Source organism: Zea mays, chromosome 2, assembly GCF_902167145.1.
Source record: "Zea mays cultivar B73 chromosome 2, Zm-B73-REFERENCE-NAM-5.0, whole genome shotgun sequence".
Lineage (NCBI taxonomy): Eukaryota > Viridiplantae > Streptophyta > Magnoliopsida > Poales > Poaceae > Zea > Zea mays.
This window is the reverse complement of record NC_050097.1, coordinates 115,414,502-115,436,993: the sequence shown is the minus strand read 5'-3', so window position 1 is coordinate 115,436,993 and position 22,492 is coordinate 115,414,502. Positions and strand designations below refer to the sequence as shown.

Here is a 22,492-nt window from a genome sequence, read left to right as displayed (position 1 = left end):
GGGTCTGCTAGCTTGGCCCCCTAATCTCTATATAGCGCTACGCTAACTATTTGAGTAATCCGTCATGCAGGGTCTACAATAATCGAGCATTACTTACGGTCGCAACTACAACGTTTCAGACTTCCTGCCGTGTGATAACCAAGTTCCTTTGAATATTGTGTCAACTACTAGGGCATGTTAGAATTGCTTGCGTGTGTGCTTTTCCATTGTTCAGACAGCATAAAGCTTGAGACCATTTGTTTAGTCTATGCTGATGAGTTTGACTGCTAATTAGCACGCCTCTCAGTCAAAAGCAACATGTGTATTGTATAACTGTAAATATTGCCTTGATTTCAACAAACTCGTTTTTTGTGCTAGAACTTTATTTCACGAACTTCATATGATAGACCCTACTGTAGATTATTTCTTTCTCTTCTCATTTCTCATTATTGTTGTCACTTCTCTTTCAACAAGAATTTTCTTTCTTATTTTATTTTATGTAGAAGTGTAGAATCATATAGTCTCTTTGGCTAATTTAATGTGGTTTTGTTATCTGGAAATCTGAACTAATATATTTATCCCATCGTTAAAAGTGGTATTTTGAATTATTAGATCGACATGTTAACAACTGGGTGGGGGTATTTTATCTACTATCTTTACTACTATAATGCACTACTTTTAATAGTTCCAGTCGTGGTTTTTGTGCGTCGCGCCCCTACCCGCTCGCTTGTTCTCCACGCTTCGCTATCCAGGAGCGTCCGCCCGCTCTCTGACATCTACAAACACTATCCTTTTAGCATTACATATCTTTTTGAACTGATTTAGTTGTGCATTATCATTTTATTTAATATTTTGTATGCCGTCGCAACGCACGGGCATCTACCTAGTGTGTGTGTGTATATATATATATATATATATATATATATATATGAAGTAGAAAGTATGTCACCTTCCAAAGAAAAAAAATTGATTAGCTAACATTATTATGAGCGTCGGCTCTTAGCAACTTGGCACATGCAATATTGTGCTGTGCCGGGTCAGATCAGATGTCCCATGCTCAGATCTAGCCGGCCATGAGGCTTCGCCTATAAATTGCTATGCTGGTTCGTAAGGTCAGTATAGCTCTACATACGAGTACTGTATACATAGAAATAAAAATAGCAGTGTCCATCTAGAGAGAATCATAAGAAATCAAAAAATGCATGGTGAAGCCAGCTCCCAGCGTAATGAGTGGACCGCTGGTTTCGTAGTGACCAAGGCCTCACCGGTGATGGTCCGGCCGTCGGAGTTGGAGCTGGGACGAACGCCAACGCCGTCGCTTCCCGCCGGTGACTACGCTACCGTTCCTCTCTCCTCTTTCGACAGACGTGTGCCTCCTATGCCGGCCACCTCGCTGCTGGTGTTCGAGCGCACCATTGACGAGCCCGTCGAGACGATAAAGCGCGCCTTGTCGCGAGCGCTGGCTCACTACCGCCCCATGGCCGGCCGCCTCGACGGTGCCGGCGGCATCGCGTGCACCGATGAGGGCGTGACGTTCGTAGGCGCCGCAGCCAGCTGTGCTCTCAAGGAGGCCACCACGAGGGCGCTGCAGGAGATGGACCTCGCCGTGTGCTATCCCGGCTTGCTCTGCCGTGATGCGGAGCCCTTGCTTCTGGTGCAGGTGACAGAGTTCGCATGTGGCGGCTTTGTTGTCGGGGTGACGTCGAACCACGTCGCCGCGGATGGCCTCGGGATGGCACAGTTCCTGAAGGCTCTCGGCGAGCTCGCGCGCGGGACCTCGCCGCCGTCTTGCATCCCTGTCAGGAGCTGGGACGAGTCGCTCCCGGTCTCGTCAGCCATCCCTGCTGCCAAGGGGAGCATGGAGCATCACGATCCCCAGCATCTGGCTACCCTCGACATCGTCATCCCGTCGGACCTGATCAGCCGGATCAAAGCTGACGACTGCTGCTCGGTGTTAGACGCCGTCATGGCGGTGCTCTGGCGCTGCCGCACCCGCGCGACAATGTCGCCCTGTGACGCCGAATCTCCTGCGCCGCTCAAGTTTGCGTGCAACATGCGCGCGCATGCCGGGGCGCCAGCCGGATACTACGGCAACTGCATCCGCGTGCAGGTCGTCCGGGCGACGGCCGGCGTGGTGGCCAGCAGCGGCATCGGACACCTTGTTGGGCTCATCAGGCGCGTCAAGGAGATGGTACCGGACCTCCTGTCCACGCCCGGCAGCCGGGCAGAAGCAGATCATTGTCAGGGGCAGCACGCGCCGCCGCCGTCTCTCTGGTACGAGACGTTCACCGTGACGGACTGGAGGAACCTTGGCTTGGACGCAGTCGACTTCGGCGGTGGGCCGCCGGAGCGGGTGCTGTTGAGGCACGATAGGAGGGCAATGGTGCCGAGCTGTGTGGTGTGCCCGCGCAGCAGGGCGAAGAGGCATGAATGTGATGGGGTGTTCGTGTCCTCCAAGTTCGTCAAGCCACAACACGTCGATGCTTTGCTTGCCGAGCTCGCGGCGCTGGTAGCTTCAGGGTAGCGAGTCAAATAACTCAAATTCCATGTGGGACTATAGGAGCATGCATGTAGGAGACGAGTAAAATAAGTCTGGGAGAAAGGCGAATGAAATAAAATATATCTATTTCTCAAGCGTTTCCGTCCTTTCAGACCTAAATATGATATAATTACTAGTTTCAGGTGGTGAGTAACCACACTTATTTCATCATCCCACTAGTAAAAAAGAGCTCTAAGGTGACGGCACGCAGAAATTTATACTGACGGTTTCAGTTACAGCACGTCAGTGAAAAAAACAGGCGGGCCTACCATAACGAACCGGCAGTGTAAATATATATACACTGGCGGTTCACTTAACAGAACCGTCAGTGTAAAGGATGCATTTACACTGGCGGCTATATTAAGTAAACCGCCACTGGAAATATCATATACACTGGCGGCTGTATAAAGTGCACCGTCAGTGTAAAGGATATATATACATTGACGGCTGTATAAAGTACGCCGCCAGTAGAAATATCATATACACTGACGGCTGTATAAAGTGCACCGTCAGTGTAAAGGATGTATATACACTGGCGGTTGTATAAAGTACACCGCCAGTGGAAATATCATATACACTGGCGGCTGTATAAAGTGCACCGTCAGTGTAAAGGATATATATACACTAGCGGCTGTATAAAGTACGCCGCCAGTGGAAATATCATATACACTGGCGGCTGTATAAAGTGCACCGTCAGTGTAAAGGATGTATATACACTGGCGGCTGTATAAAGTACACCGCCAGTGGAAATATCATATACACTGGCGGCTGTATAAAGTGCACCGTCAGTGTAAATGATATATATACACTAGCGGTTGTATAAAGTACGCCGCCAGTGGAAATATCATATACACTGGCGACTGTATAAAGTACACCGTCAGTGTAAAGGATGTATATACACTGACATTCACTTATTGAAACCATCAATACATTGCATGATTACTCATTGATTACTTATTGAAACCCTCAATAATCGGTACCAGAGAGGATTCCGTACCCCAATACATTGAGGCCATTGAGTCGGGAGGACCATTTTGCAATATTATACTAAATGGTTATGTATCAACCCGTGCTCGTCCCGATACATTGCATCAGTCGTCGGTACTCAGTGATTGGTACCCCAATACATTGCATCAATACCAGAGAGGTGATCAATACATCTAAGATAAACAATATATCCACTAACTACTTCATTACATCTAACTACTTCATTACATACACTACATCATTGATATTCCAGCAGCGATCCAATCTCTCAATAATGTCATTTCTAGACTTGCATTTACTTTCAGCCAATCTGACACATCGTAATCAGCTTGGCCATGCGAACTACTCCCTGATCCTCCTATGTGGCCTCGGTCCAACAAATAGTTATGCAAAGCAAAACAAGCAATTATAATCTTCACTTGCATGCTTCTTTCGTAAAATGGGAGTCCTCGTAGCACATGCCACCTTGATTTGAGTAGTCCAAAAGCCCGTTCAACTACATTACGTAGACTCGAGTGGTGAAAATTAAACTTTTCCTGCACACTCTCTACTCATGTTTGATTAAAATCTTCTAAGTGGTGTCTCTGATTCCGATATGGTGGCAAGTAACCTTCGTGAATTGAGTAACCCGCATCCACTAGATAATACCTCCCTGTACAAACAAATAAACCCAAAAAAAGATTTACTATATCGTAATGCATGTATGCAATGGCGCCAACATAACATGCATGCCACCATACCTGCTGGTGGGTGTGGATAGTTCGCTTCTCCCATACAACTCCTGAGCACTGCCATGTCATGGCAAGAACCAGGCAACCCAGCACCTACAAAAGTGAACCGCATATCCATGTCCACATGTGTGTGCCATCTAAGGCTCCTATGCACCCATCAAAGAAAGGGGCATAAGGTCTAAGATTGTTATGCACTTTAGAAAATGTTGGATCCTTTGAACATATAGTGGTTTGTGCAAAACTATACAGTGCATCTGCCACCATAGCCATTTTTCTATGGATGGTATCCAAAGACCTTTCAAATCTGTCTCTAATTTGTCGTGTTGCTTGTTGTGTCCCACATGCCCATAAGAACATCCCTAATGCTTCACATGACTCCACCTCTTGTGTTGACCTTAACCATGATACCTCACTATAGTATCATGCAATTCTCTAAAAGAATCTAGAGTCATACGAAAATTGTCGTGACACCTCCTGAAGTCCCTCATATTAAGTTCCACCCATTGCCATCCTGTCACGTGCGGCAATGGAGTATGAAGATTGATCATAGGAGCAAGAGTATACGAACTAGAAGCAAAAGCAGCTAGAACTGCCGCTGCACCAGCTTGTTGGAATATGTTGGAGCTATCATCACTTGTCGTGTCGCTATGGCTGGACTCTTCTGCACTACTCATCTCGGAGTTGCCTACATTTAACAGAAATGCAATACTCACCAATTTGATTATAGACCATTCAAAACAGAAATACAATACTTAACTTGTATGTTATAAAACTAAAGTGCACAAGCACATAAATTAAATTGAACTACAATATGTCCGCAAACATCAAATAATACTAGAGTAATTACAACACACACATTCAAAACTAGACAGGAAAACTTAACAGTGTATCAAAGCATTATTACAACACCACACAGACAAGCTACTTGTTATTAATATGATTCCATTGGAACCTAATCCAATGGAGGCGTTCCTCTTTGCTTGTCAGTTGAAGAAAAAACTTCCTATTTATATCGTTTTTGCAAAGAATATTTGCCATGCAGTACAAATCAGAGTCTTCTTCAAGTCCATCTTCCTTTAAGAGTCGCACAACTTCGACAACTTCTTCGTTTCCATGATTAAGAGTCTTCTTCAAGTCCAGCTGGTTTCTGATGCTAATGCAATCAGAAATATTAGCAATGTGATCTTCCAAACTCATCCTTTTCGCCTTAGGGGGCTATCCACTGTGGCTTCTCTAATCCTTTTGAATGAGCAACCCACACCGTCATCAGGAGTATCGTGGCTTCCATAGCTTCGCAAGGGTTCACGGACACCTCCAACACTAATCAAATTGCCCCTGTCGTGTGTGGTTCGACCAAACAAAGTGTAAAGCTCATCAAGAAAGGGTGGTGGTTTTCCTCGACTGCCCTGAGGACTAGGATCCTGCGTTTGAACATAGTGCAGATTTAGTATTGGTCCATAAAAAAACTTGTAATCAATTCATGAACAATGTACCCCTTCCTGGGTCCCCCAGTACGAATCATCTTCTGCTATATCACCAGTCCTTGGTTCAAGGCCAAGCCCAGTATGGTTCTGCAAGTATTGCCACTGCTGGAAAGACCTTCGGAGCAAGTTCAATTTGTTTTGCATTTTTTTGTTGTCATAATCAAGACCAGTCTGCTCTCTGAAGCTGCGATACACTTGTTGCCATCCATATTTAGTTAAGCCCATGCTATTGAAGTTATTAAGGTCCTTCTGATTGATGCATAGGTCAATGAATATTTTAGTTGTCATCGGATCCCAACTGGCACGGTCCGACGAACTCATCTGTGGGCAAGTTGCACATGCACGTAACTATTTGGAACAGAGGACATGTAGTAAAAGAAACAAGAACTTGCCGTGGTCAAAGAAACAAGATAAGAACTTGTTGTAGGTCAATGAATACAAAGGCGCATTTAACAATTTCTGAAACAGAGGACATAAGAAACAAGATAAGGTATGCACAAAAGAACTTATCGTGGAAGTGGTTTTGGCACGCTTCTTGCGTAGGTTGTACTGAACAGGTGCAGTTCTCTTGTCAGTTGTCACGCGCAGGTTTGTCCGGGGAACAAGAATCAGTGAATGAATGTGCCAGATTGGGCAAACTTATGCAGGAACTGCACCGAAAAAGAAGAGTGATTTAATACATTAAAATGGAGGCACGAGGGCAGATATCAACAGTAAAATGGAGGAACTAAGCAGTGAAACCTAGATCTGGTGTCTAGCGCGCGGTGTGCAGAGTCGACGGCTGGGCCCACCGCCTACTTCACTTCGGCTAGGACGATGGAGGGAGGGCGGATCCGGCAACGACAACGAAGGAGAGGGACGTCGGCGGCTGGAGCGGCTGGGATATACTAGGACGTCTAGAGCGGCGGAAACCATTGAGTCGCATATATGTCCCAACCACATCATTATCACTGGCGGTTTTCTTTAGTAGCCCACATGTGTAAATAATATTAGCACTGGCGGTTTGCTTAAAAAACGCATGTGGAATTTTCACAGGCGACTGCTTAAGACACCGCTTGTGGAAATGTTATTATCACTAACGGTTTTCTTTAGTAGCCCGCCAGTGTAAATAATATTAGCAATGGCGGTTTGCTTATGAAACCGAATGTGGAAACATGATTTTTCACAGGCGGCCTGCTTAAGACACCGCTTGTGGAAATGTTATCACTACCGGGTTTTCTTTAGTAGCCCGCCAGTATAAGTTTTCCTGCCTTTTTTCAAAATTTCAGAATCTTTTTCACTGGCGGTTCCTTAAGCCAGCCGCCATTGTAAACAAGAACTGCTTTATTCATTTAAAAAGATTTGTCATCCAGTACAAACTACTTTTCCTACCAGAATAAGCTATCATGCTGCAGCCGACGACGCTTGCTGGGAGGCATCTCATCGCATTGGCTTGCCCCGCCATCATCATCACCGTCATCGTCGCCACTGCCGTCACTGTCCTCGTCACTGCTGTCAAGGGATTCATGACAATCAAAGAAATCTAAATTCCCTCTACCAAAATTGGTGTGCACATTCGAGAAAAAGAAGAGTAAAGCTACTATTGCTGGCACAGCTCGATTTTTGAAAGTGATTGGACGGGACCTCACATCACGTACTGTTGATTTGGCCGAGCACGAGGAGTCTGTAGAAAAGGCTAAGGCAATGGCCGCAAAGATAAAGATCCCAACTAAGGCAGGTTATAAAAATGTGCCTAAACATTATGTGCCGGCCAGACCTCTACTAACTCTTGAGAAATTGAGGAAGGTCCCTACTAGTATTAAAAGGTTGCATGACTGGTACATGCGTGCATCATCAGTTGGCATTGACGCCATTAGTGTGCATATACCAGACCATGCTTTTATTGGTTCGGACCAAAAGGCCTTTCTTGCATTCGAGGATATGTGATTAATGATGAACCTTCAGAAAATAGACGTGCAACTTGTGACTCTGTTTGCACTGTAAGTGTCGCTCATATTTCCACATCTATGTGTTATTAATTTTCAATATCTGACACACACACGTGTGACTTGTAGAATGCAACATGACCAACAAGAGATCCTGTATGGTACCAAGCCCGATGCTAATGCCGGTAAAAGGATTGGGTATCTGAACCCAATACTGATATGTGAGGAAAGCCACACTTTCAGAATCGGCAAAGACAATGAAGTGTTAAAGGGAAAGACGGACGAAGAAGTTGAGCATTGCATAAATACTATGAAGAATGATTTTGAAGCAAGATACGCCACCTACATAGCAAATGCAATGCTTAAATTTCAAGACAGGGAAGCTATAATGGCCCTCTACAACTTTAAGTAAGTGTGATTTTGCATAAAAATAATAATTTCAATACACATGCATCACAAATTAATTTGATTCGTACAGGGACCACTGGATATGCTTCCTCATTTATCCTAAGGTTGGAAAGGTGCTGGTGCTCGACTCCTTGAACTATGACCCTTCAACCTATGCAAAATTCCTTAGTATCTTGGAGCAGTAAGTCTTTTCTATGCATGCATGCATACTTATATCGTTGAGCAAATTTTGAAATAAACATGGATATTCTACTTGAGATCACAGAGCATTTAGGTTCTATAAGATTAAAGGTGGAAAGTACGACAAGACCAAAAAATGTGTTCCACTAGACATCCATCATCACTGGCCGGTAAGTATGTGAATTTATGAATACATATCATACACAATGCTGCAACTAAATAACCAATCTCTCATGTTATGTATGTAGTGCCACAAGCAACCACAAGGATCGGTCCTATGTGGTTTCTATGCGTGCGAGTTTATGAGAATGAACGGACGATACATCACAAACCCTAGCAAGGTATTATTAGTAATAGTCATGTTTGTATTTGTAAATTAACGATGCAAATGTGAATAGATGATGTTTATAAGCTTCCTTTACAGGAATTTCAAAAAGGAAATCCGGAGAACTTGACCGAAGCTGCATTGTATGGTATAGTTGAAGACCTATGCACATTCATATTAAAAGAGGTCATTCCAGCTGAAGGGAAATATCACGACGCTTCCAGTACATTAGTTATGCCAGAGTTTAGAATATTAACAGAAGTTAGTAGACTATCTCTTAAACGAGATAGTTACTAGCTAGAGCACAGGTGAAAACTTATATGTTCAGTTTTGATGTATAGAATGTATCAAATTTAATTAAGTTTGATTGATTGAAAATTTATAGTTGTAAACAGAAAAATATGTGTTGTAAACAATATATTGTAAACAGATCTGTGTATAAAATTCAGTTTTGATGTATAAAATTCAGTTTTGTTTGAAATGGTAAGCAGACCGCCAGTGCTAATATTATTTGCACTGGCGAGCTGCTAAAGAAAACCGCCAGTGAAAATAATGTTTCCACATGCGTTTTCTTAAGCAGCCCGTTAGTGAAAATTTAGTTTTGTTTGAAAATTTGAAAAAAGGCAGGAAACTTATACTAGCGGACAGCTAAAGAAAACTGCCAGTGATAATAATCTTTCCACTGGCAGTCTCTTAAGCAGCCTGTCTGTGATAATAATGTTTACACATGTGATTTCTTAAGCAAACCGCCAGTGCTAATTATATTTACATTGGCGGGCTGCTAAAGAAAACTGCCAGTGCTAATAATATTAGCACTGACGGTTTTCTTAAGAAACTGTATGTGGAGACAACATTTTCATAGGCGGGCTGCTTAAGACACCGCCAGTGCTAATGATATTTACACTGGCGGGCTGCTAAAGAAAACCGTCAGTGCTAATGATATTTACACCGGCGGGCTACTAAAGAAAACTGCTAGTGCTAATTGTCGGGGACCATAATTAGGGGTACCCCCAAGACTCCTAAACTCGGTTGGTAATCACCATCAGCACAAAGGTGCAGAGGCCTGATGGGCGCAATTCAGGTCAAGGCTCCGTCCACTCAAGGGACACGATCTCGCCTCGCCCGAGCCCAGCCTCGGGCAGGAACAGTAGACCTAGGTAGATTCACGCCTCGCCCGAGGGCCTCCTCAAGCAACAGGCGCACCCTCAACTCGCCCGAGGCCCGGCTCGGGCAGGCTTCGCGGAGAAGCAACCTTGGCCAGATCGCCTCGCCAACCGACCGTATCGCAGGAGCATTCAATGCAAGGATCGCCTGACACCTTATCCTGACACGCGTTCCTCAGTCGACAGGGTCGAAGTGACCGCAGTCATTTCGCCCTTCCACTGACTGACCTGACAGGAAAACAGCGTCGCCTGCCCTGCTCCGACTGCTGTGCCACCCGCCAGGTTGAGGCTGACATCAGCCGAATAAAGCCCCAAGCGCCATAGGAAGCTCCGCCTCGCCTGATCCCAGGGCTCGACCTCCGCCTCGACCTCGGAAGACGGTTTCCGCCTCGCCCGACCCCAGGGCTCGGACTCAACCTCAACCTCAGAAGACGGTCTCCGCCTCGCCCGACCCCAGGGCTCGGACTCAACCTCGACCTCGGAAGACGGTCTCCGCCTCGCCCGACCCCAGGGCTCGGACTCAGCCTCGACCCCGGAAGACGGTCTCCGCCTCGCCCGACCCCAGGGCTCGGACTCAGCCTCGACCTCGGAGGAGTCACCGCCTCGCCCGACCTTGGGCTCGGACTGACCACGTTACAGGGGGGCACATCATTACCCTACCCCTAGCTAGCTCCGGCTACGGGGAACAAGACCGGCGTCCCATTTGGCTCGCCCCGGTAAACAGGTAATGATGGCACCCCGCGTGCTCCCATGACGACGGCGGTTCTCAGCCCCTTACGGATGCAAGGAGACATCAGCAAGGACCTGACAGCCCCGACAGCTGTGCTTCTACAGGGTTTAAGCGCTCCTCCGATGACCATGACATCACATGAACAGGGCACCAACACCTCTCCGATAGCCACGTCGGCATGTACATAGGGCTCTGGCTCCTCTCTGCTAGACACGTTAGCACATTGCTACACCCCCCATTGTACACCTGGGCCTTATCCTTACATCTATAAAAGGAAGGTCCAGGGCCCTCGTACGAGAAGGTGGCCGCGCGGGAGGACGGGCTGACGAATGGGCTCTCTCTCTCTCCCTCGCGAACGCTTGTAACCCCCTACTGCAAGCGCATCCGTCCTGGGCAGAGGATAACATGAGCCGCAGTTCCCCTTTTTGTTCCCCCTCGTGTTCCATCTCGCGCCGACCCATCTGGGCTGGGACGCGCAGCGATAATTTACTCGTCGGTCCAGGGACCCCCGGGGTTGAAACGCCGACAGTTGGCGTGCCAGGTAGGGGCCTGCTGCGTGTTGACGAACAACTTCCCGTCAAGCTCCAGATGGGTAGTCTCCATCAACCTCTCCAGCCCGGGACGCTGCTCCATTTCGGGAGTCTCGAGTTCATGTCCCTCGACGGCAGCTACGACATGGTTCTCCTTCCCCTGCCGCGCGACAGCGACAATGGCGGCCGTCAACCCGCCCGACGGCGGCGGAATCATCGACGTCTTCCCCGCGTGGCGGAAGAGCAGCATCCGGGCTTGTCCCGTCACCTTCCCCGCCGTAGGAGGAGGAGGCGGGGCAACCATGGCCAAGCAGAAGGCGGCACCTCATTGGCTGTCGAGCGAGTCGACGACGCCGGCGCCCCAGCGGGGGACACGTCGGGCGTTGACCTCGTGTCTGAGACGAAGACGAGCGTCGTTTCCCCGCAACACGCCAACCCCAAGCGGACGGATGATGCCAGCACGCTCGCGAAGGACTTGCTGGGCGTTAGCCTCGTACCTGAGATAACGGTGCAGTCCGTCCCCGACGCGACTTCGTCACCATCCGTCGATCAAGAGGTACCGTCCGTTTTCCACCCTGTGCCTTTTAGATTCAGCTTCGACCCACCAAGCGACCCCGCTTCTGTGGACACTTTCATAAAGGCATATCCTAAGTTCCTAACCTTCTGGGGTACCATATGTGGTCAACCTGGGACCGACTGACGGTCGTCTCGACCTACGGGCCCCCAGGTTCCGAGGAAGATGACGAGCCCGACTATGGTTGGGATTTCTCCGGGCTCGGTAACCCCAGTGCCATGCGAGACTTCATGGCCGCATGTGACTACTGCCTCTCCGATTACTCCGATGGTGGCCACAGCCTCGGCGACAAAGACTGTGGCCCAAGTCGCGAATGTTTCTACGTCGATCTAGGGGGTCTCGATGAAGGCAACCACCTTGGTATGCCGGAGGACGGTGATCCCCCTAGGCCTGCGCCTCACGTTGACATCCTTCGGGAGCTAGCTGTGGTCCCAGTCCCTGCGGGGGGTCAGGACACACAGCTCGAGCAAATCCGTGAGATGCAGGCCAGGCTCGACGAGGAAGCAGGACAACTTGTGCAGCTCCGGCAAAACATCGGGCGAGCGCTAGCCGGAGAAGCGCGTCATCAGGCCCTGGACGTCCAGCACCGCATCGCTGACGATGCCAGGGCAAGGCTGCCCCCGGCTTCCAGTGGGGTCAGCCAGAACCTGGCTGCAGCAGCAATACTACTTCGAGCGATGCCAGAGCCATCCACCACCGAGGGGCGGCGTATCCAGGGAGAGCTCAAGAATCTCCTAGAGGATGCCGCGGTCCGATGGGCCGAAAGCTCTTCCTCCCGAAGGCAGGGGTACCCCCCGGAGCATCGCGCCGCGACTTCCCGATTCATGCGGGAAGCCTCGGTCCACACCGGGCGCACGCAGTACGCAACGCCTGCAGCCCTGGGTCGCCTCGGCAACGAGCACCACCGCCGCGACCGTCGAGCCCACCTCGACGAGAAGGTGCGCCGAGGCTACCACCCCAGGCGTGGGGGACGTTACGACAGCGGGGAGGATCGGAGCCCCTCGCCCGAACCACCTGGCCCGTAAGCTTTTAGCCGGGCCATACGACGGGCACCATTCCCGACCCGGTTCCGAGCCCCGACTACCATCACTAAGTACTCGGGGGAAACAAGGCCGGAACTGTGGCTCGCGGACTACCGACTGGCCTGCCAGCTGGGTGGAACGGACGATGACAACCTCATCATCTGCAGCCTCCTCCTGTTTCTCTCCGACGCCGCCCGGGCCTGGCTGGAGCATCTGCCTCCTACGCAGATCTCCAACTGGGACGACCTGGTCAAGGCCTTCGCCGGCAACTTCTAGGGCACATACGTGCGCCCTGGGAACTCCTGGGATCTCCGAAGCTACCGCCAGCAGCCGGGAGAATCCCTGCGGGACTACATCCGATGATTTTCGAAGCAGTGCACCGAGCTACCCAACATCACCGACTCAGATGTCATCGGCGCGTTCCTCGCCGGCACCACTTGTCGCGACCTGGTGAGCAAGCTGGGTCGTAAGACCCCCACTAGGGCGAGCGAGCTGATGGACATCGCCACCAAGTTCGCCTCTGGTCAGGAGGTGGTCGAGACCATCTTCGGGAAGGACAAGCAGCCTCAGGAACGCCAGCAGGAAGACATCCCCGAGGCGTCCGCCCAGCGCGGCACGAAGAAGAAGGGCAAGAAGAAGTCACAAGCGAAACGCGACGTCGCCGACGCAGATCTTGTCGCCGCCGCCGAGCACAGGAACCCTCGGAAGCCTCCCAGAGGGGCCAACATGTTCGACAAGATGCTTAAGGAGTCGTGCCCCTATCATCAGGGTCCCGTCAAGCACACCCTTGAGGAGTGCGTCATGCTTCGGCGCTACTTCCATAAGGCCGGGCCCCCGGTGGAAGGTGGCAAATGCCATGACAATGACAAGAAGGAGGGCCATAAAGTAGAGGAGTTCCCCGAGGTCCACGACTGCTTCATGATCTACGGTGGGCAAGTGGCGAACGCCTCGGCTCAGCACCGCAAGCAGGAGCACCGGGAGGTCTGCTCGGTGAAGGTGGTGGCGCCAGTCTACCTAGACTGGTCCGACAAGCCCATCACCTTCGACCAAGGCCACCACCCTGACTGCGTGCCGAGCCCAGGGAAGTACCCGCTCGTTGTCGATCCCGTCATCGGCAACATCAGGCTTACCAAGGTCCTCATGGATCGAGGCAGGAGCCTCAACATCATCTACACCGAGACCCTCGGGCTCTTGCAGATCGATCTGTCCACGATCTGGGCCAGTGCGGCATCCTTTCACGGGATCATTCCCGGGAAGTGCGTCCAGCCCCTTGGGCAACTCGATCTGCCCGTCTGCTTCGGGACTCCCTCCAACTTCCAAAAAAAACCCTCATGTTCGAGGTGGTCGAGTTCTGAGGAACCTACCACGCAGTGCTGGGGAGACCATGCTACACCAAGTTCATGGTCGTCCCCAACTACACCTACCTCAAGCTCAAGATGTCGGGCCCCAACGGGGTCATCACCGTCAGATCCACATACCGACACGCGTACGAATGCGACGTGGAGTGCGTGGAGTACGCTAAGGCCCTCGCCGAATCCGAGGCCCTCATCGCCAACCTGGAGAGCCTCTCCAAGGAGGTGCCAGATGCGAAGCGCCACGCCGGCAACTTTGAGCCCGCAGAGGCGGCTAAGTCTGTCCCTCTCGACCCCAGCAACGACGCCTCCAAGCAAGTCCGGATCGGCTCCGAGCTCGACCCCAAATAGGAAGCAGTGCTCGTCGACTTTCTCCACGCAAACGCTGAGGTTTTTGCGTGGAGTCCCTCGGACATGCCTGGCATACCGAGGGATGTCGCCGAGCACTCGCTGGATATCCGAGCTGAAGCCCGACCTGTGAAGCAGCCTCTGCGCCGATTCGACGAAGAGAAGCACAGAGCCGTAGGCGAGGAGATCCACAAGCTGATGGCTGCAGGGTTCATCAAAGAGGTATTCCATCCCGAATGGCTAGCCAACCCTGTGCTTGTGAAAAAGAAAGGTGGGAAATGGAGGATGTGTGTAGACTACACTGGTCAAAACAAAGCATGTCCAAAGGTTCCCTACCCTCTGCCTCGCATCGATCAAATCGTGGATTCCACTGCTGGGTGTGAAACCCTGTCATTCCTTGATGCCTACTCAGGGTATCACCAAATCAGGATGAAAGAGTCCGACCAGCTCGCGACTTCTTTCATCACACCCTTTGGCATGTACTGCTATATTATTATGCCATTCGGTTTAAGGAATACAGGCACGACATACCAAAGGTGCATGAACCACGTGTTCGGTGAGCACATTGGCCGAACGGTCGAGGCTTACGTCGATGACATCATAGTCAAGACGAGGAAAGCCTCTGACCTCCTCTCTGGCCTCGAAACAACATTCAAGTGTCTCAAGGCGAAAGGCGTAAAACTCAATCCCGAGAAGTGTGTCTTCGGAGTCCCCGAGGCATGCTCCTGGGGTTCATCGTCTCCGAGCAGGGCATCGAGGCCAACCCGGAGAAAATCGTGGCCATCACCAACATGGGGCCTATCAAGGACTTGAAAGGAGTACATAGGGTCATGGGATGCCTTGCGTCTCTGAGCCGCTTCATCTCGCGCCTCGGCGAAAGAGGCCTGCCCCTGTACCGCCTCTTAAGGAAGACCGAGCGCTTCACTTGGACCCCCGAGGCCGAGGAAGCCCTCGGGAACTTAAAGGCGCTCCTTACAAGCGCGCCCATCCTGGTGCCCCCCACTGCGGGAGAAGCCCTCTTGATCTACGTAGCCGCAACCACTCAGGTGGTCAGCGCCGCGATCGTGGTCAAGAAACGAGAAGAAGGGCATGCATTGCCCGTCCAGAGGCCGGTCTACTTCATCAGTGAGGTACTGTCCGAGACCAAAACCCGCTACCCACAAATTCAGAAGCTACTGTACGCGGTAATTCTGACGCGGCGAAAGTTGCGACACTACTTCGAGTCTCATCCAGTGACTGTGGTGTCATCCTTCCCCCTGGGGGAGATCATCCAGTGTCGAGAGGCCTCAGGTAGGATCGCAAAGTGGGCGGTGGAGATCATGGGCGAGACAATCTCGTTCGCCCCTCGGAAGGCCATCAAGTCCCAAGTCTTGGCGGACTTCGTGGCTGAATGGGTCGACACCCAGCTTCCAGCAGCTCCGATCCAACCGGAACTCTGGATCATGTTTTTCGACGGGTCGCTGATGAAAACAGGAGTGGGCACGGGCCTGCTCTTCATCTCACCCCTCGGTAAGCACCTCCGCTACGTGTTGCGCCTCCATTTCCCGGCGTCCAACAACGTGGCCGAGTACGAGGCTCTGGTTAACGGGTTGCGCATCGCCATCGAGCTAGGGGTTTGGCGCCTCGACGCTCGTGGTAACTCGTAGCTTGTCATCGACCAAGTCATGAAGAACTCCCTCTGCCGCGACCCGGAGATGGAAGCCTACTACGACGAGGTTCAGCGCCTGGAAGACAAGTTCTACGGGCTCGAGCTCAACCACGTCGCTCGACGATACAACGAGACTGCGGACGAGCTGGCTAAAATAGCCTCGGGGCGGACAACGGTTCCCCCGGACGTCTTCTCCCGAGACCTACATCAACCCTCTGTCAAGACCGACGACACGCCCGAGCCCAAGGAGGCCTCGGCCTTGCCTGAGGCACCCTCGGCCCCCGAGGGTGAGGCACTGCGCGTCGAGGAAGAGCGGAATGGGGCCACGCCTAATCGAAACTGGCAGACCCCGTACCTGCAATATCTCCACCGAGGAGAGCTACCCCTCGACAGAGCCGAGGCTCGGCGACTGGCGCGGCGCGCCAAGTCGTTCGTCTTGCTGGGTGACGAAAAGGAGCTCTACCACCGCCGCCCCTCAGGCATCCTCCAGCGATGCATATCCATCGTCGAAGGTCAGGAGCTATTGCAAGAAATACACTCGGGGGCTTGCGGTCATCACGCAGCACCTCGAGCCCTTGTGGGAAATGCCTTCCGACAAGGTTTCTACTGGCCAACCGCGGTGGCCGATGCCACTAGGATTGTACGCACCTGCCAAGGGTGTCAATTCAACGCAAGGCAGACACACCTGCCCGCTCAGGCCCTGCAAACAATACCCATCACCTGGTCGTTTGCTGTGTGGGGTCTGGACCTCGTCGGTCCCTTGCATAATGCACCCGGGGGCTTCACGCACCTGTTGGTCGCTATCGACAAATTCTCCAAGTGGATTGAGGTCCGACCCCTAAATAGCATCAGGTCTGAACAGGCGGTGGCATTCTTCACCAACATCATCCATCGCTTTGGAGTCCCGAACTCCATCATCACCGACAACGGCACCCAGTTCATTGGCAGGAAGTTCCCGGACTTCTGCGAGGACCACCACATCCGGATGGACTGGGCCGCCGTAGCTCACCCCATGACGAATGGGCAGGTAGAGCGTGCCAACGGCATGATCCTGCAGGGACTCAAGCCAAGGATCTACAACGACCTCAACAAGTTCGGCAGGCGATGGATGAAGGAACTCCTCTCGGTGGTCTGGAGTCTGAGAACGACGCCAAGCCGAGCCACGGGCTTCACGCCGTTTTTTCTAGTCTATGGGGCCGAGGCTATCTTGCCCATAGACTTAGAATACGGCTCCCCGAGGACGAGGGCGTACGACGGCCGAAGCAACCAGACCAACCGAGAAGACTCACTGGACCAACTGGAAGAGGCTCGGGACATGGCCTTACTACACTCGGCATGGTATCAGCAGTCTCTACGACACTACCACTCCCGAGGGGTTCGGTCCCGAGACCTCCAGGTGGGAGACTTGGTGCTTCGGCTACGACAAGACGCCAGAGGGCGCCACAAGCTCACACCTCCCTGGGAAGGGCCGTTCATCATCGCCAAGATTTTGAAGCCCGGAACGTACAAGCTGGCCAACAGTCACGGCGAGGTCTACAGCAACGCTTGGAACATCCGACAGCTACGTCGCTTTTACCCTTAAGATATTTTCAAGTCATTCATATACCTCTTTACATACACAAATAGAGTCTAACCATCAAGGAAGGGTCAGCCTTGCCTCGGTGAAGCCCGACCCTCCCTCGGGGGCTAGAAGGGGGGAACCCCCTCTGCGTCAAAAATTTTCCTCGGAGAAGATCTTTCTGCTAGAACATCTTTCGCGCTTTTCGACTACTTCGATAGTGGGATCCTGAAAACGACGGAGTATACATAAGCGGCAAGGCCGACCGAGCCGAGGGAGTCCTACGCCTCCGGGATACGGATACCTCACTCATCACCTTCTGCGATAAGTAACTCACACTCGGATAAGCAATTCTGCTGACCAAACAAGTCTTAACGCTCGAAAACTTTTCTGCCAAAACGATTTTCCGTGCCTTCTCGACTATATCGATAACAGAATCCTGCGGACGAGTAAGAGTACACATAAGCGGCGAGGCCGACCGAGCCGAGGGACTCCTACGCCTCCGGGATACGGATACCTCACTCATCACCTTCCGCGATAAGTAACTCTCGCTCGCACAAGTAATTCTGCTACCGACAAACAAGTCCTGATACTCGAAACAAGAGGAAAAGAAACGCAGCTTTATAACACGACAATGATATGTTTGGGCCTCGGCGGCCGCAAAAAACATACGCATGCTACAGACAAACTGTTCCTGCAGGTTCAGACATCAACGGGGGGAGCAGCAGCACCCTCGGCATCATCTCCACCTTCGGCGGAATCTGGCCCGGCCTCGGACGGCGACACGGGCGAAGGATCTCCACCTCGAAGGAAGATGTCAGCACCACGCCTGGGCCATCGCCACTAGGGTCTCCTCCAGGAACCCGGCCCAAGCAGACGGCTTGACTAGCCGCTCCGTAGCCTCATCCAGCTGTCCCCCGAGGACATCAGCCCGGCTCATGGCCCCGGCAGCCCGACTCCAGGGTTGGTCCCACCAGTGGACAACCCGGCCAGTTTCCAGCCGCCGCTGCTACGCCTCCTCGGCCTGGGAAGTCCCCTGCTCCTGGGCCGACGAAGCCCCCTTTTTGAGCCAACTCCGCCTCTGTCCATGCTGACACCGCTGCCTCCGGCTCCGGCTCATCGCAGAGCAGCCGAGGGTTCCTTAACTGAGCGAGAGAAGCCTTGAGCGGCAAGGCCGACCGAGCTGAGGGACTCCTACGCCTCCGAGATACGGATACCTCACTCGTCACCTTCCGCACAGGGCAACTCGCACTTGGTTAAGCGGTCCAGCCAGCCGATAGGCGAGTTCTGGTGCTCAAAATGGGGAAGACACGGCTTTACGCTCAAATACCTAGATGTTCAGGCCCACACGTCATGTAACCGGCGCGCCGGTTACTACGTGCGAAAAACTGCACCGCCACTTACGCCAATGTCGCGCCTTCTCGACTGCGGAACCGGTGCCGCGATTCGAGGCAACCCTGCGCATGGCCCAACAGTGCCAACCAAGCACATCGGTCATAGGTCAGTCAGCCGTGGGAGAAGGCGCGACGATTGATATGGCCAAAAGTGGGCCGGCAGTAATGGCGGCGGCAGGCGGGCGAAAGCAGCAGTCAAATCGTCTGCAGGCTCACGTCCCCTCCTGAAGCAGCAAGAGAGCCCTCTCCCACGGCGTGAAGACGACGCGCCCGTGTTCCGCCCCTCGAACGGCTCGCACAACGGCTGCCCCGTGAACCACTCGTCCCGTCGCATTAACTCCGCGGCAGGGCAGGCGACACCTTTGGCAGGCGAAGTGGGCGACGCTTCACCTCTGTCATGATGACCGCGTCAAAAAAGGTGTGCCACATCGTTCAATTTCGTATCCTTTTCCTCTTCCCCTTTCTCTCTCTTGCTACAGGGACCGGGAAAGGGGATACTACGAAAGGGATCCTTCTCTATAAAGGAAGCGGGCCCCGAGCCCTCCTACTGATCAGGGGTTCGAAGGATGGCCCCTCGGAAGGGTTCGACAGCCACCCCAGAGCACTCGGGCTCCGCGCCCACTACTGGTCAGAGGTTCGAAGGCTGGCCCCTCGGAAGGTTTCGACAGCCGCCTCAGAGCACTCGGGCTCCGCGCCCACTACTGGTCAGAGGTTTGAAGGCTGGCCCCTCGAAAGGGTTTGACAGCCGCCTCAGGCCACTCGGGCTCTGCGCCCACTACTGATCAGGGGTTCGAAGGCTGGCCCCCCGAAGGGTTCGACAGCCGCCTCAGAACATGCATAGCGAGGGATGACTCTGGGTACGTCCGATACTTGGCCGAGGCTCGGGCTACGCTCCCGAGGTACCCTAGGACATTTCCGAGACCAGCAGGAGCGATTCTGTAACAGAATCCCATCAGAGGGAGGCATTGAGCCCTTGGACCCTATCAAACGGGACCGGGTCCGGCAAATCACCTGCAGTTACTTTTAGAGCGTGCCTCTGGGCCACTAGCCGACCCTTATCGAATGGGGCACGGGCGTCCACTCGGATCACCCGTTAGCAACTCACTGGAGACACCATGTTCGGTGCCCTCCAAGGGCAACATGGCGCTTCCCCCCTCCTCCTTGCGGAAAGGCGACGAAGGGGCGTATGATAAAAGCCGAGTCAGCCCTTGACCGTCCTCTCGCTCTGTGCAGAGGCTCGGGGGATGCTCTCGCAAACCCGGCTCCGGCCAAACCGTTGACAGCGTCAACATACCAACCCGAGAACTCAGAACCTAACCATGCACCCGGGCTACGCCAGTTCGCATGAGGGAACAACCAGACCGGCCGAGGCATCACGAAAGGCACTAAGACCTCGGAGGAGTCAAACCACTCCTCCGAGGCCTCGGGGGCTACACCCGGCGGGTGCGCTCGCACGCACCCACCGGAACAAAATGCAACCGAGAAAGCCCGGTCCCCTTGCAAAAAAGTGCGACAAAGCCTCCAAGCGAGTACCAACACTCCCTTCGAGGCTCAGGGGCTACTGTTGGGGACCATAATCAGGGGTACCCCCAATACTCCTAAACTCGGCTGGTAATCACCATCAGCACAAAGCTGCAGAGGCCTGATGGGCGCAATTCAGGTCAAGGCTCCGTCCACTCAAGGGACACGATCTCGCCTCGCCCGAGCCCAGCCTCGGGCAGGAACAGTAGACCCAGGCAGATTCATGCCTCGCCCGAGGGCCTCCTCAAGCAACAGGCGCACCCTCGACTCGCCCGAGGCCCGGCTCGGGCAGGCTTCGTGGAGAAGCAACCTTGGCCAGATCGCCTCGCCAACCGACCGTATCGCAGGAGCATTCAATGCAAGGATCGCCTGACACCTTATCCTGACCCGCGTTCCTCAGTCGACAGGGCCGAAGTGACCGCAGTCATTTTGCCCCTCCACTGACTCACCTGACAGGAAAATAGCGTCGCATGCGCTGCTCCGATTGTTGTGCCACCCGCCAGGGTGAGGCTGACAGCAGCCGAATCCAGCCCCAAGCGCCATAGGAAGCTCCGCCTCGCCCGACCCCAGGGCTCGGCCTCCGCCTCGACCTCGGAAGACGGTTTCCGCCTCGCCCGACCCTAGGGCTCAGACTCAACCTCGACCTCGGAAGACGGTCTCCACCTCACCCGACCCCAGGGCTCGGACTCAACCTCGACCTCGGAAGACGGTCTCCGCCTCGCCCGACCCCAGGGCTCAGACTCAGCCTCGACCTCGGAGGAGTCACCGCCTCGCTCGACCTTGGGCTCGGACCGACCACGTTATAGGGGGGCACATCATTACCCTACCCCTAGCTAGCTCCGGCTACGGGGAACAAGACCAGCGTCCCATCTGGCTTGCCCCGGTAAACAGGTAATGATGGCACCCCTCGTGCTCCCATGACGACGGCGGTTCTCAGCCCCTTACGGAAGTAAGGAGACGTCAGCAAGGACCCGACAGCCCCGACAGTTGTGCTTCTACAGGGTTTAAGCGCTCCTCCGACGGCCACGACGTCACATGAACAGGGCACCAACACCTCTCCGATAGCCACGTCGGCATGTACATAGGGCTCTGGCTCCTCTCTGCTAGACACGTTAGCACATTGCTACACCCCCCATTGTACACCTGGGCCTTCTCCTTACATCTATAAAAGGAAGGTCCAGGGCCCTCGTAAGGGAAGGTGGCCGCGCGGGACGACGGGCTGACGAACGGGCTCTCTCTCTCTCTCCCTCGCGAACGCTTGTAACCCCCTACTGCAAGCGCATCCGCCCTGGGCGCAGGATAACACGAGCCGCGGTTCCCCTTTTTGTTCCCCCTCGTGTTCCATCTCGCGCCGACCCATCTGGGCTGGGACACGCAGCGACAATTTACTCGTCGGTCCAGGGACCCCCCGGGGTCGAAACGTCGACACTAATAATATCAGCACTAGCGGTTTTCTTAAGAAACCGCATGTGGAGACAACATTTTCATAGGCAGGCTGCTTAAGACACCGCCAGTGATAATAATATTTCCACAATGCGGTTTCTTAAGCAAACCGCCAGTGCTAATGATATTTACATTGGCGGGCTGCTAAAGAAAACTGCTAGTGCTAATGATATTTACACTGGCGGTTGGCAAACAACCGCCTATGAAAAAGGCCGATTTCTACTGGCCCCTAGCACTGGCGGCACTGAAAAACGCCAGTGCAAATAGCTCTAGGGCCGCCACTATAGAGCTTCCGTGTACTAGTGTCCTTTGAGATCCAAATATGATATAATTACTAGTTTCATGTGGCTAGTAACCACACTTACTTCATCAGATGGATTAGAGTCTTTACAATAATTATTACAATATCGAGTGCAAAGCTCACAAGAGCTAAATAAAAGCGGAGCGGAAACGAACCCTAGCCAGAGGCGGACCTGGTGTAGACGTAGCCCTCGTCTGGTCGAACAAAGCGGAAATGAAGTCTTCAGCCACTGAAAAACATATAAAGCAACATGTGAATACTTTCGTATTCCACAAGCACATGCTAGTCCATCGAGGGTGAGAGACCTATATTTTACATGCTCTTATTTGGTGGACCTATGAGTCACCCTT

The 22,492-nt window shown here is 52.8% G+C and overlaps 1 protein-coding gene across 1 annotated transcript; it reads left to right on the top strand.

Annotated features, from left to right (window-relative positions):
* Positions 1 to 1,110: 1,110 nt before the first annotated feature.
* On the top strand, positions 1,111 to 2,611 carry LOC100382250 (HXXXD-type acyl-transferase family protein). Its single transcript, NM_001175003.1, has one exon. It carries the CDS (start codon positions 1,178 to 1,180, stop codon positions 2,501 to 2,503), a length of 1,326 nt encoding a protein of 441 aa, NP_001168474.1. The 5' UTR covers positions 1,111 to 1,177; the 3' UTR covers positions 2,504 to 2,611.
* The last annotated feature ends 19,881 nt before the right edge of the window (positions 2,612 to 22,492 follow it).